Source organism: Salvelinus alpinus, chromosome 8 (genome assembly GCF_045679555.1).
Source record: "Salvelinus alpinus chromosome 8, SLU_Salpinus.1, whole genome shotgun sequence".
Classification (NCBI taxonomy): domain Eukaryota; kingdom Metazoa; phylum Chordata; class Actinopteri; order Salmoniformes; family Salmonidae; genus Salvelinus; species Salvelinus alpinus.
This window is the reverse complement of record NC_092093.1, coordinates 38,047,190-38,062,597: the sequence shown is the minus strand read 5'-3', so window position 1 is coordinate 38,062,597 and position 15,408 is coordinate 38,047,190. Positions and strand designations below refer to the sequence as shown.

Here is a 15,408-nt window from a genome sequence, read left to right as displayed (position 1 = left end):
AGCGCCGTTAGAGCCATCCGTCTGTCCCGAGCCGTTAGAGCCGTTCGTCAGTCAGGAGCCGCTAGAGCCATTCGTCAGACAGGATCTGCCAGGGCCGCCAACCAGACAGGATCTGCCAGGGCCGACAACCAGACAGGATCTGCCAGAGCCGCCAACCAGACAGGATCTGCCAGAGCCGCCAACCAGACAGGATCTGCCGGAGCCGTCAGTCAGTCATGAGCTGCCCTACGGTCATGAGCTGCCCTACGGTCATGAGCTGCCCTACGGTCATGAGCTGCCCTACAGTCATGAGCTGTCCTACAGTCATGAGCTGCCCTACAGTCATGAGCTGCCCTACAGTCATGAGCTGCCCTACAGTCATGAGCTGCCCTACAGTCATGAGCTGCCCTACAGTCATGAGCTGCCCTACAGTCCGGTGCTGCCACTCAGTCCGGAGCTGCCACTCAGTCCGGAGCTGCCACTCAGTCCGGAGCTGCCACTCAGTCCGGAGCTGCCACTCTGTCCTGAGCTACCTCTCTGTCCTGAGCTACCTCCAAAATCATGTGGGGGCCTTGGGGAGGATTCTTAGGCTAAGGTCGTGGGCGAGGGTCGCCACTCAAAGGACGCTAAGGAGGGGGTCAAAGACAGTGGTGGAGTGGTGTCCTCGTCCAACGCCGGAGCCGCCACCGCGGACAGATGCCCACCCAGACCCTCCTCTTGAGTTGTAGGGGTGCGTTCGGAGTCCGCACCTCAGGAGGGGGGTACTGTAACGTCCTGACCAGAGTTATTATGTGTTTTGCTTGTTTAGTGTTGGTCAGGACGTGAGCTGGGTGGGAATTCTATGTTGTGTGTCTAGTTTGTCTGTTTCTATGTCCAGCCTAATATGGTTCTCAATCAGAGGCAGATGGTAATCGTTGTCCCTGATTGAGAATCATATATAGGAGGCTTGTTTGGTGTTGGGATATTGTGGGTGTTTGTTTCCTGTCTCTGTGGTTGTCTGTACCAGATAGGTCTGTCTCGGTTTTTGCACATTTTGTTATTTTGTATGTTTGTAGTGTTTCACTTATTAAACATGTTGAACACTAGCCGCGCTGCACTTTGGTCCTCTCCTTCAACTATGGAAGAAAACCGTTACAGCATGTATATACAGTACCAGTCAAAAGTTTGGACACACCTACTCATTCAAGGGTTTTTCTTTATTTGTGCTATTTATACATTGTAGAATAATAGGGAAGACATCAAAACTATGAAATAACACATATGGAATCATGTAGTAATCAAAAAACTGTTAAACAAATCAAAATATATTTTAAATTTGAGATTCTAAGTTAGCCACCCTTTGCCTTGATGACAGCTTTGCACACTCTTGGCATTCTCTCAACCAGCTTCATGGGGTAGTCACCTGGAATGCATTTCAATTAACAGGTGTGCCTTGTTAATTTGTGGAATATCTTTCCTTCGTAATGTGTTTGAGCCAATCAGTTGTGTTGTGACAAGGTAGTGATGGTATACAGAAGATAGCCCTATTTGGTAAAAGACCATGTCCATATTATGGCAAAAAAAAGCTCAAATAAGCAAAGAGAAACGACAGTCCATCATTACTTTAAGACAATCCGGAAAATGTCAAGAACTTTGAAAGTTTCTTCAAGTGCAGTCGCAAAAACCATCAAGCGCTATGATGAAACTGGCTCTCATGAGGACCGCCACAGGAAAGGAAGACCCAGAGATACCTCTGCTGCAGAAGATACGTTCATTAGAGTTACCAGCCTCAGAAATTGCAGTGCAAATAAATGCTTCACAGAGTTCAAGTAACAGACACATCAACATCAATGGTTGAGGAGACTGCGCAAATCACGCCTTCATGGTCGAATTGCTGCAATAAAACCACTACTAAAGGACACCAATAAGAAGAGACTTGCTTGGGCCAAGAAACACAAGCAATGGACATTAGACCGGTGGAAATCTGTCCTTTGGTCTGAGTCCAAATTTGAGATTTTTTTCTGCTGCAATACGCCATCCCATCTGGTTTGGGCTTAGTGGGACTATCATTTGTTTTTCAACAGGACAATGACCCAACACACCTCCAGGCTGTGTAAGGGCTATTTGACCAAGAAGGAGAGTGATGGAGTGCTGCATCAGATGACCTGGCCTCCACAATCACCTGACCTCAACCCAATGGTTTGGAATGAGTTGGACTGCAGAGTGAAGGAAAAGCAGCCAACAAGTGCTCAACATATGTGGGAACTCTTTCAAGGCTGTTGGAAAATCATTCCTCATGAAGCTGGTTGAGAGAATGCCAAGAGTGTGCAAAGCTGTCATCAAGGCAAAGGGTGGCTACTTTGAAGAATCTAAAATGTATTTTGATTTGTTTAACACTTTTGGTTATTACATGATTGCGTGTGTTATTTCATAGTTGATGTCTTCACTATTATTCTACAATGTAGAATATATATACATACATACAGTTGAAGTCGGAAGTTTACATACACTTATGTTGGAGTCATTAAAACTTCTTTTTCAACTACTCCACAAATTTCTTGTAAGCAAACTATAGTTTTGGCAAGTCGGTTAGGACATCTACTTTGTGCATGACACAAGTAATTTATCCAACAATTGTTTACACAATTCCAGTGGGTCAGAAGTTTACATACATTAAGTTGACTGTGCCTTTAAACCTGCTTGGAAAATTCCAGAAAATGATGTCATGGCTTTAGAATCTTCTGATAGGCTAATTGACATAATTTGAGTCAATTGGAGGTGTACCTGTGGATGTATTTCAAGGCCTACCTTCAAACTCAGTGCCTCTTTGCTTGACATCATGGGGAAATCAAAAGAAATCAGCCAAGAAAAATTGTAGACCTCCGCAAGTCTGGTTCATCCTTGGGAGCAATTTCTAAATGCCTGACGTTAAACCGTGTACAAACAATCGTACGCAAGTATAAACACCATGGGACCATGCAGCCGTCACACTGCTCAGGAAGACGACGCGTTCTGTCTCCTAGAGATGAACGTACCTTGGTGCGAAAAGTGCAAATCAATCCCAGAACAACAGCAAAGGACCTTGTGAAGATGCTGGAGGAAACAGGTACAAAAGTATCTATATCCACAGTCAAACAAGTCCTATATCGACATAACTTGAAAGGCCTCTCAGCAAGGACGAAGCCACTGCTCCAAAACCGCCATAGAAAAGCCAGACTACAGTTTGCAACTGCACATGGGGACAAAGATCGTACTTTTTGGAGAAATGTCCTCTGGTCTGATGAAACAACAATAGAACTGTTTGGCCATAATGACCATCGTTATGTTTGGAGGAAAAAGGGGGATGCTTGCAAGCCGAAGAACACCATCCCAACCGTGAAGCACAAGGGGTTGCAGCATCATGTTGTGTGGGTGCTTTGCTGCAGGAGGGACTGGTGCACTATACAAAATAGATGGCATCATGAGGTAGAACAATTATGTGGATATATTGAAGCAACATCTCAAGACATCAGCCAGGAAGTTAAAGCTTGGTCGCAAATGGGTCTTCCAAATGGACAATGACCCCAAGCATAGTACCAAAGTTGTGGCTAAATGGCTTAAGGACAACAAAGTCCAGATATTGGAGTGGCCATCACAAAGCCCTGACCTCAATCCTATAGAACATTTGTGGGCAGAACTGAAAAAGCGTGTGCGAGCAAGGAGACCTACAAACCTGACTCAGTTACACCAGCTCTGTCAGGAGGAATGGGCCAAAATTCACCCAACTTATTGTGGGAAGCTTGTGGAAGGCTACCCGAAATGTTTGACCCAAGTTAATCAATTTAAAGGCAATGCAACCAAATACTAATTGAGTGTATGTAAACTTCTGACTCACTGGGAATGTGATGAAAGAAATAAAAGCTCAAATAAATAATTCTCTCAACTATTATTCTGACGTTTCACATTCTTAAAATAAAGTGGTGATCCTAACTGACATAAGACAGGTAATTTTTACTAGGATTAAATATCGGGAATTGTGAAAAACTGAGTTTAAATGTATTTGGCTAAGGTGTATGTAAACTTCCAACTTCAATTGTACATAAAATAAAAACTGTGTGTGTGTGTGTGTGTGTGTGTGTATGTATATATATACAGTGGGGCAAAAAAGTATTTAGTCAGCCACCAATTGTGCAAGTTCTCCCACTTAAAAAGATGAGAGGCCTGTAATTTTCATCATAGGTACACTTCAACTATGACAGACAACATGAGAAAAAAAATTCCAGAAAATCACATTGTAGGATTTTTAATGAATTTATTTGCAAATTATGGTGGAAAATAAGAATTTGGTCAATAACAAAAGTTTATCTCAATACTTTGTTATATACCCTTTGTTGGCAATGACAGAGGTCAAACGTTTTCTGTAAGTCTTCACAAGGTTTTCACACACTGTTGCTGGTATTTTGGCCCATTCCTCCATGCAGATCTCCTCTAGAGCAGTGATGTTTTGGGGCTGTTGCTGGGCAACACGGACTTTCAACTCCCTCCAAAGATTTTCTATGGGGTTGAGATCTGGAGACTGGCTAGGCCACTCCAGGACCTTGAAATGCTTCTTACGAAGCCACTCCTTCGTTGCCCGGGCGGTGTGTTTGGGATCATTGTCATGCTGAAAGACCCAGCCACGTTTCATCTTCAATGCCCTTGCTGATGGAAGGAGGTTTTCACTCAAAATCTCACGATACATGGCCCCATTCATTCTTTCCTTTACACGGATCAGTCGTCCTGGTCCCTTTGCAGAAAAACAGCCCCAAAGCATGATGTTTCCACCCCCATGCTTCACAGTAGGTATGGTGTTCTTTGGATGCAACTCAGCATTCTTTGTCCTCCAAACACGACGAGTTGAGTTTTTACCAAAAAGTTATATTTTGGTTTCATCTGACATTCTCCCAATCTTCTTCTGGATCATCCAAATGCTCTCTAGCAAACTTCAGACGGGCCTGGACATGTACTGGCTTAAGCAGGGGGACACGTCTGGCACTGCAGGATTTGAGTCCCTGGCGGCGTAGTGTGTTATTGATGGTAGGCTTTGTTACTTTGGTCCCAGCTCTCTGCAGGTCATTCACTAGGTCCCCCCGTGTGGTTCTGGGATTTTTGCTCACCGTTCTTGTGATCATTTTGACCCCACGGGGTAAGATCTTGCGTGGAGCCCCAGATCGAGGGAGATTATCAGTGGTCTTGTATGTCTTCCATTTCCTAATAATTGCTCCCACAGTTGATTTGTTCAAACCAAGCTGCTTACCTATTGCAGATTCAGTCTTCCCAGCCTGGTGCAGGTCTACAATTTTGTTTCTGGTGTCCTTTGACAGCTCTTTGGTCTTGGCCATAGTGGAGTTTCCAGAAAATCACATTGTATGATTTTTAAGTAATTCATTTGCATTTTATTGCATGACATAAGTATTTGATACATCAGAAAAGCAGAACTTAATATTTGGTACAGAAACCTTTGTTTGCAATTACAGAGATCATACGTTTCCTGTAGTTCTTGACTAGGTTTGCACACACTGCAGCAGGGATTTTGGCCCACTCCTCCCTACAGATCTTCTCCAGATCCTTCAGGTTTCGGGGCTGTCGCTGGGCAATACGGACTTTCAGCTCCCTCCAAAGATTTTCTATTGGGTTCAGGTCTGGAGACTGGCTAGGCCACTCCAGGACCTTGAGATGCTTCTTACGGAGCCACTCCTTAGTTGCCATGGCTGTGTGCTTCGTGTCGTTGTCATGCTGGAAGACCCAGCCACGACCCATCTTCAATGCTCTTACTGAGGGAAGGAGGTTGTTGGCCAAGATCTCGCGATACATGGCCCCATCCATCCTCCCCTCAATACGGTGCAGTCGTCCTGTCCCCTTTGCAGAAAAGCATCCCCAAAGAATGATGTTTCCACCTCCATGCTTCACGGTTGGGATGGTGTTCTTGGGGTTGTACTCATACTTCTTCTTCCTCCAAACACGGCGAGTGGAGTTGGACCAAAAAGCTCTATTTTTGTCTCATCAGACCACATGACCTTCTCCCATTCCTCCTCTGGATCATCCAGATGGTCATTGGCAAACTTCAGACGGGCCTGGACATGCACTGGCTTAAGCAGGGGGACCTTGCGTGCGCTGCAGGATTTTAATCCATGACGGCGTAGTGTGTTACTAATGGTTTTCTTTGAGACTGTGGTCCCAGCTCTCTTCAGGTCATTGACCAGGTCCTGCCGTGTAGTTCTGGGCTGATCCCTCACCTTCCTCATGATCATTGATGCCCCACGAGGTGAAATCTTGCATGGAGCCCCAGACCGAGGGTGATTGACCGTCATCTTGAACTTCTTCCATTTTCTAATAATTGCGCCAACAGTTGTTTCCTTCTCACCAAGCTGCTTGCCTATTGTCCTGTAGCCCATCCCAGCCTTGTGCAGGTCTACAATTTTATCCCTGATGTCCTTACACAGCTCTCTGGTCTTGGCCATTGTGGAGAGGTTGGAATCTGTTTGATTGAGTGTGTGGACAGGTGTCTTTTATACAGGTAACGAGTTCAAACAGGTGCAGTTAATACAGGTAATGAGTGGAGAACAGGAGGGCTTCTTAAAGAAAAACTAACAGGTCTGTGAGAGCCGGAATTCTTACTGGTTGGTAGGTGATCAAATACTTATGTCATGCAATAAAATGCAAATTAATTATTTAAAAATCATACAATGTGATTTTCTGGATTTTTGTTTTAGATTCCGTCTCTCACAGTTGAAGTGTACCTATGATAAAAATGACAGACCTCTACATGCTTTGTAAGTAGGAAAACCTGCAAAATCGGCAGTGTATCAAATACTTGTTCTCCCCACTGTATATCACCAGTCGTACATTTACCGTTAATTCCTATAATTTCTAATCTACAATGTTTGTTTGGTTATGGTCATTTCTGTTAATGTATTCAATTTATTATTATTCCAGTTTTAAGGTTCTCATTGTCCGAGTAGACACATTGTTTGCATAGCGCACAAGCGCTCCAAACAAAAGACAATGTTGAGTAAGGACGCGCACCTGATTACGCGTAGAAGTATATAGGCCTAGAGGCTACCTGGCCTGCACGCAAATGTAGGCATATAAATGTGCCCATTTAGGGATCTGAAAGTATTTCTGATTGGCTTAACGCACCACCACTAATGAGCTGTGGAGCTTCTCAAAGTAATGTTTTCTTCACCTCAAACAGCAAGCAAACAAAGTCTGTTTTTACATCCATTGACAATGAAAATACTTCCTCAATGTAGGCTATTTTAAAAAATCTTTCCAGCTCTCTCCCTTTCGATAACCACTCAGCGTGAAAGGGATAAAAAGTAATGCTCTGATCCAGTGGAAATGTCATAAAATAGGCCTACCTGATAACTTCTTATCAGAGCTTGACTTGGACTGAAGTAGGTTCCAGTAATCATTTTGGGTGCTGGTACTGTTTATATTTAGGTGCAGAAGCTCCACAATACTTTTGAGATAATATTCTATAAGGGGAACAGGAGTAGAACATTTGAGGTGCCAGTGCTCAGCTCCGGTGAGCTCCTGCCCAAGTCAAGCACTGCTTCTTATCCCTTGCGCAAATAGCCTACAGCTGTGTCTGTCTCGAACTCACTGGCATGGGAAACTGAGGGCCCAGAATATTTTATATAGCAAGTTCGCTAGTTCAAGCTTCTGGCTGAACCCAAGTTAATAACTGATACAATGTTTCAAGTTCGTTGCAGACAGGCCATGTATAGCAAATGTGATTTTTAGAATATTTTTTCTTTATCAGGATATTTTCTACCTGCAGGTTGCAATGTTTTTATGTGTTGCCTTTATGTAGGCTATTTTTACATAGTTGACAATGGCAATAGAAGTTACTTTTTAGGTTTGTATCATTTTCATTTAGATTAGGATAGAATTCTAATTAACCACATGACAATGATTTGGAGATATGAAAACGATGTTTTAAATTAAATGAAAATGTTCCACGAAAATGTGCATATGAAAACCATAACTGGCACGCAGATCGGTATAAATAATAAGATGTATTGGCATTCCGCATGGGAAAGGTTACCGACTCCTAGTATAGTCTATTACCGGCTTAAAGCATCAGACAAGCTCAATATATATAGTTGATTTTATTAAAACACATAGGGTGTGTTGATATATGCAAAAATACACCAATTGATTGGTCGAAGGAACAAGACTTTCGGTTGACCAAGATTTTTTGGGGGTCAGGGACAGCCCTAGTTAAGTGAAAGAATTTGGGGGTTGGTGGTATTACCGTGCCGTGTTTTGATGTGTTTCCCTCTGGTCTGCATCAGTTCCAGGTTCAGGAGAGGCTGACGGAGTGTTTGATCCTGCTGGGAGGGAGCAACTTGCTTAGGTCCCTGCTCATCCGTCATGTGCTGTCTGAGATCAACCGGCTGTCAGAACACCTCTGGATCACCTGCCAGGTAAGGACCAGGACACGCACACACACACACACCTCTTGATGGCCAGCGCTCTCCACACAGACCTGGCGTGGGGGAAGGGAGGATGTTACAGGTTTATATAGGATGAGTCAAATCATTGAATTTAATGCTGTTTATAGTACTGTTTATTATGCATATGTAGTGAGCCAGTATTGGGACAGTGACATGTATTTTGTTGTTTTGCCACTGTACTCCAGCACTTTGGATATGAAATGATACAATGACTATGAGGTTAAAGTGCAGACTGTCAGCATTAATTTTAGGGTATTTTCATCCATATCGGGTGAACCTTTAAGGATTACATTACTTTTTAGACAAAGTCCCGCCATTTTAGGGGACCAAAAGCATTGGCACAAATGTACTTCAAGTAGTAAAACGTTAAGTATTTCGTCCCATATTCATTGCACGCAATGACTACATCAAGCTTGCCAGCAGCATACCACCCTGCATACCACTGCTGGCTTGCTTCTGAAGCTAAGCAGGGTTGGTCCTGGTCAGTCCCTGGATGGGAGACCAGGTGCTGCTGGAAGTGGTGTTGGAGGGCCAGTAGGAGGCACTCTTTCCTCTGGTCTAAACAAAGATCCCAATGCCCCAGGGCAGTGATTGGGGACACTGCTCTGTGTAGGGTGCCGTCTTTCGGATGGGACGTTAAACGGGTGTCCTGACTCTCTGAGGTCATTAAAGATCCCATGGCACTTATCGTAAGAGTAGGGGTGTTAACCCCGGTGTCCTGGCTAAATTCCCAATCTGGCCCTCAACCATCACGGTCACCTAATAATCCCCAGTTTACAATTGGCTCATTCATCCCCCTCCTCTCCCCTGTAACTATTCCCCAGGTCGTTGCTGCAAATGAGAACGTGTTCTCAGTCAACTTACCTGGTAAAATAACGGTAAAATAAAAAAATAAAATAAAATAAAAAAGCTTGACTACACATTTGTTGGAAGCATTTGCTTGTTTGTTTTGGTTGTGTTTCAGATTATTTTGTGCCCAATAGAAATTAATGGTATATAATGTATTGTGTCATCTTGGAGTCACTTTTATTGTAAATAAGAATAGAATATGTTTCTAAACACTTCATTCATGTGGATGCCACCATGATTACGGATCCTGAATGAATCGTGAATAATGATGAGTGAGAAAGTTAGACGCACAACTATCACCCCCCCCCCCCCAAAATGCTAACCTCCACTCTTATTGTAATAGTGAGAGGTTAGCATGTCTTGGTGGTATAATATTTGAGTGTCTGTAACTTTCTCACGCAGGGCATATCGCACAAGCCTACATGTCACAACATTGGTCTCAGGTAGCCTACAAGGTGTGGTGGGTGATGATGTTTGACTGGCACGTCTCCTCTGAAAGCCAGTGTATACACACAGCCCAGCCGCCAGCGCTCATGAAAAATAGAAATGTGTGAATAGGGAATTGAAAGCAGATTATTCTCCCTTCTCGTGGCGCTCAACTCCCACTGTAGAGAGACAGTTTGTGTGTTTTTCCTTCATCCTATTGAGAAAAGCCCTTATTGAAGCAGCCCTGAGCAAAAAGCGGAACACATTGCTGCTGTACCAAGTGAATGAGAAAAGAGAATTTCTGTCACATCATTTTGTCTGGAAGCAAAGTCCTAGACATTGGTTTATTAAATACTATAGGACCTTTTCTTTGCTGAGACCATTGATGTTGAGTTATTTAAGTACAATGTGGCTGCTACTGTAGACCACTGTCATTTGGTTATAATGTATTCAGATGACCTGTAATTGCTCACTTAATTTTTGGGACTGTTGACTTGCCTTCTACCCCTCTAACATTGAGGTCTTGACACTTGACACTTGTGCCACTTCAAAGCCATTATGCTCTTGCACTTGACCCCTCTGCTGTCAATGTAGAAAAAGTGTCGGATAAATTGCTTGTAAAGACCTCTACCGTTTGAAGACTTAGCTAATTAGTACAGCCCGACCGATATATTGGTTCACCGATATCGGCTGATATTGGCCTTTTACAAACATCGGTATCGGCCGATAATTCCACCGATATCCTAAATTCAATAAATAGGATGAAAAAGGGGAATCTCATGCTTATCCGAACACTTGGATGGCAATATATCATTATTGTCACAATGTAAGAAATCAACATTTGAAGCATATTTCTTGGACAATTGGTCTTTTGGATGGCAATTTATGAGAACTTGTATGGAAGAATTACACGTAAAACAGTATATCGGCAGATGTATCGGTAAGTTTTGTACCCTACAAAATATTGGAATCGGTATCGGACCCCAAAAACACATCAGTCGGGCTCTACTAGGCATAGTACCTCAGCCCTCAGAGAATGGAAGTCCCTGTCTGTGTCCCAAATGGCACCCTTTTCCCTTTTATAAGACACCACTTTTGACTAGGGCCAATAGGGCTCTGGTTAAAAGTAGTGCACTATATAGGGAATAGGGTGCCATTTGGAATGCATGCCCAATGATGCGGTTGAAAGGATTGAGGTGCACTTAACAGAACTTTGAATGGGCTGCTGGCTTGCAGTCGCACTGTGGTGCACACTGCAGGCACACTGCCCTAACCCATCTGGACAAGAGGAATACCTATGTGAGAATGCTGTTCATCGACTACAGCTCAGCATTTAACACCATAGTACCCTCCAAACTCGTCATCAAGCTCGAGACCCTGGGTTTCGACCACGCCCTGTGCAACTGGGTACTGGACTTCCTGACGGGCCGCCCCCAGGTGGTGAGGGTAGGTAACAACATCTCCACCCCGCTGATCCTCAACACTGGGGCCCCACAAGGGTGCCTTCTGAGCCCTCTCCTGTACTCCCTGTTCACTCACGACTGCGTGGCCATGCACGCTTCCAACTCAATCATCAAGTTTGCAGACGACACTACAGTGGTAGGCTTGATTACCAACAACAATGAGACGGCCTACAGGGAGGAGGTGAGGGCCCTCGGAGTGTGGTGTCAGGAAAATAACCTTACACTCAACATCAACAAAACAAAGGAGATGATTGTGGACTTCAGGAAACAGCAGAGGGAGCACCCCCCTATCCACATCGACGGGACAGTAGTGGAGAGGGTAGTAAGTTTTTTAAATTCCTCGGCGTACACATCATGAATTGGTCCACCCACACAGAAAGCGTTGTGAAGCTGCGCCTCTTCAACCTCAGGAGGCTGAAGAAATTTGGCTTGTCACCAAAAGCACTCACAAACTTCTACAGATGCACAATCGAGAGCATCCTGTCGGGCTGTATCACCGCCTGGTACGGCAACTGCTCCGCCCACAACCAGGAAGGTTCTCCAGAGGGTAGTGAGGTCTGCACAACGCATCACTGGGGCAAACTACCTGCCCTCCAGGACACCTACACCACCCGATGTCACAGGAAGGCCATAAAGAGCATCAAGGACAACAACCACCCGAGCCACTGCCTGTTCACCCCGCTATCATCCAGAAGGCGAGGTCAGTACAGGTGCATCAAAGCAGGGACCGAGAGACTGAAAAACAGCTTCTATCTCAAGGCTATCAGACTGTTAAACAGCCACCACTAACATTGAGTGGCTGCTGCCAACATACTGACTCAACTCCAGCTCACTTTAATGATAGAAATTGATGGGAATTGTTCAAAAATGTATCACTAGCCACTTTGCATGACATAAGTATTTGATACATCAGAAAAGCAGAACGTAATATTTGGTACAGAAACCTTTGTTTGCAATTACAGAGATCATACGTTTCCTGTAGTTCTTGACCAGGTTTGCACACACTGCAGCAGGGATTTTGGCCCACTCCTCCATACAGACCTTCTCCAGATCCTTCAGGTTTCGTGGCTGTCGCTGGGCAATACGGACTTTCAGCTCCCTCCAAAGATTTTCTATTTGGTTCAGGTCTGGAGACTGGCTAGGCCACTCCAGGACCTTGAGATGCTTCTTACGGCGCCACTCCTTAGTTGCCCTGGCTGTGTGTTTTGGGTCGTTGTCATGCTGGAAGACCCAGCCACGACCCATCTTCAATGCTCTTACTGAGGGGAGGAGGTTGTTGGCCAAGATCTCGCGATACATGGCCCCATCCATCCTCCCCTCAATACGGTGCAGTCGTCCTGTCCCCTTTGCAGAAAAGCATCCCCAAAGAATGATGTTTCCACCTCCATGCTTCACGGTTGGGATGGTGTTCTTAGGGTTGTACTCATCCTTCTTCTTCCTCCAAACACGGCGAGTGGAGTTTAGACCAAAAAGCTCTATTTTTGTCTCATCAGACCACATGACCTTCTCCCATTCCTCCTCTGGATCATCCAGATGGTCATTGGCAAACTTCAGACGGGCCTGGACATACGCTGGCTTGAGCAGGGGGACCTTGCGTGCGCTACAGGATTTTAATCCATGACGGCGTAGTGTGTTACTAATGGTTTTCTTTGAGACTGTGATCCCAGCTCTCTTCAGGTCATTGACCAGGTCCTGCCGTGTAGTTCTGGGCTGATCCCTCACCTTCCTCATGATCATTGATGCCCCACAAGGTGAGATCTTGCATGGAGCCCCAGACCGAGGGTGATTGACCGTCATCTTGAACTTCTTCCATTTTCTAATAATTGCGCCAACAGTTGTTACCTTCTCACCAAGCTGCTTGCCTATTGTCCTGTAGCCCATCCCAGCCTTGTGCAGGTCTACAATTTTATCCCTGATGTCCTTACACAGCTCTCTGGTCTTGGCCATTGTGGAGAGGTTGGAGTCTGTTTGATTGAGTGTGGACAGGTGTCTTTTATACAGGTAACGAGTTCAAACAGGTGCAGTTAATACAGGTAATGAATGGAGAACAGGAGGGCTTCTTAAAGAAAAACTAACAAGTCTGTGAGAGCCGGAATTTTTACTGGTTGGTAGGTGATCAAATACTTATGTCATGCAATAAAATGCAAATTAATTACTTAAAAATCATACAATGTGATTTTCTGGATTTTTGTTTTAGATTCCGTCTCTCACAGTTGAAGTGTACCTATGAAACAAATTACAGACCTCTACATGCTTTGTAAGTAGGAAAACCTGCAAAATCGGCAGTGTATCAAATACTTGTTCTCCCCACTGTATATACTGTACTCTATATCATCTACTGCATCTTGCCATCTTTATGTAATACATGTATCACTATCCACTTTAAACTATGGCACTTTTATGTTTACATACCCTACATTACTCATCTCATATGTATATACTGTACTCGATACCATCTACTGCATCTTGCCTATGCCGTTCTGTACCATCACTTATTCATAAATCTTTATGTACATATTCGTTATCCCTTTACACTTGTGTGTATAAGGTAGTTGTTGTGGAATTGTTAGGTAAGATTACTCGTTGGTTATTACTGCATTGTCAGAACTAGAAGCACAAGCATTTCGCTACACTCGCATTAACATCTGCTAACCATGTGTATGTGACAAATAGAATTTGATTTGATTTGGTACATTATTACAACAGGCTTCATTTGCTCTACAAGCTTGCCTGTGCTGTTGAACATTTGCATGAAAATTGAGACATAACAGGCTTCTTTTTGTTGATTTAGAGTCTTGGAATATGCACTCTATACAATAATACATGAATGCAATTGTGGAGAAGAGGCCAGTGCATTGAGAGCTGTAGGCTGGGCTTTTGTAAAAAATATATATTTCACCTTTATTTAACCAGGTTGGCCAGTTGAGAACAAGTTCTCATTTACAACTGCGACCTGGCCAAGATAAAGCAAAGCAGTGCGACCAAAAACAATAACACAGAGTTACACATCAACAAACGTACAGTCAATATGTCACAACTTCCGCCGAAGTCGGTCCCTCTCCTTGTTCGGGCGGCGGTCGACGTCACCGGGCCTTCTAGTCATCGCTGATCCACCTTTCATTTTCCATTGATTTTGTCATTGATTTTGTCTTTTTTTTTTTTTACACACCTGGTTTTCATTCCCCAATTACATGTTCATGTATTTAACCCTCTGTTTCCCCCATGTTTTTGTGCGTGATTGTTTCTATGTTCATTTCGGTTCATGATGGCTGGTTTTTCGACGGGTGCTGTTTTCAACCGTGCGTAATATTTACCGTTTGTATTTGTTCAAGTGTATTTGTTACCTTGTGCCTTTATTTTTTAGTAAAGTACGTTGCTCACTCATTTTGCTCTCCTGCGCCTAACTTCATGCACCAGCTAGACTCACCTTCTGACACAATAACACAATAGAAAAATCTATGTACAGTGTGTGCAAATGTAGAATATTAGGGAGGTAAGGCAATAAATAGGCCATAGAGGCGAAATAATTACATTTCAGCATTAACACTGGAGTGATAGATGTGCAGATGATGATGTGCAAGTAGAGATACTGGGGTGCAAAAGAGCGAAAACAAAAATAACAATATGGGGATGAAGTAGTTGGAAGTGCTATTAACAGATTGGCTGTGTACAGGTACAGTGATCGGTAAGCTGCTCTGACAGCTGATGCTTAAAGTTAGAGAAGGAGATATAAGTCTCCAGCTTCAGTTATTTTTGCAATTCGTTCCAGTCATTGGCAGCAGAGAACTGGAAGGAAAGGCGGCCAAAGTAGGTGTTGGCTTTGGGGATGACCAGTGAAATATACCTGCTGGAGCGCGTGCTACTGGTGGGTGTTGCTATAGTGACCAGTGAGCTGAGATAAGTCGGGGCTTTACCTAGCAAAGACTTTTAGATGACCTGGATCCAGTGGGTTTGGGGACGAATATGTAGCGAGGGTCAGCCAACGAGAGCATACAGGTCGCAGTGGTGGGTAGTATATGGGGCATTGGTGAGAAAACGGATGGCACTGTGATAGACTACATCCAGTTTCCTGAGAAGAGTGTTGGAGGCTATTTTGTAAATTACATCGCCAAAGTCAAGGATCGGTAGGGTTGCCTGATTTGCCCATCAAAACAGCGAGGGAATTGTATAACGCATCAAGCCTCCGTTACTGCATCTTGCCTCGCAATGCAGTGGGGCAGTTTGTGTTAATA

The 15,408-nt window shown here is 44.0% G+C and overlaps 1 protein-coding gene across 1 annotated transcript in view; it reads left to right on the top strand.

Annotated features, from left to right (window-relative positions):
* LOC139583076 (meiosis-specific protein MEI4-like) overlaps positions 1–15,408 on the top strand; it is a 53,098-nt gene that overhangs the window by 15,102 nt on the left and 22,588 nt on the right. The window contains exon 4 of the mRNA XM_071413810.1: positions 8,277–8,408. Coding sequence (XP_071269911.1) covers positions 8,277–8,408 — 132 coding nt within the window. The remainder of the gene's footprint in view (positions 1–8,276; positions 8,409–15,408) is intronic.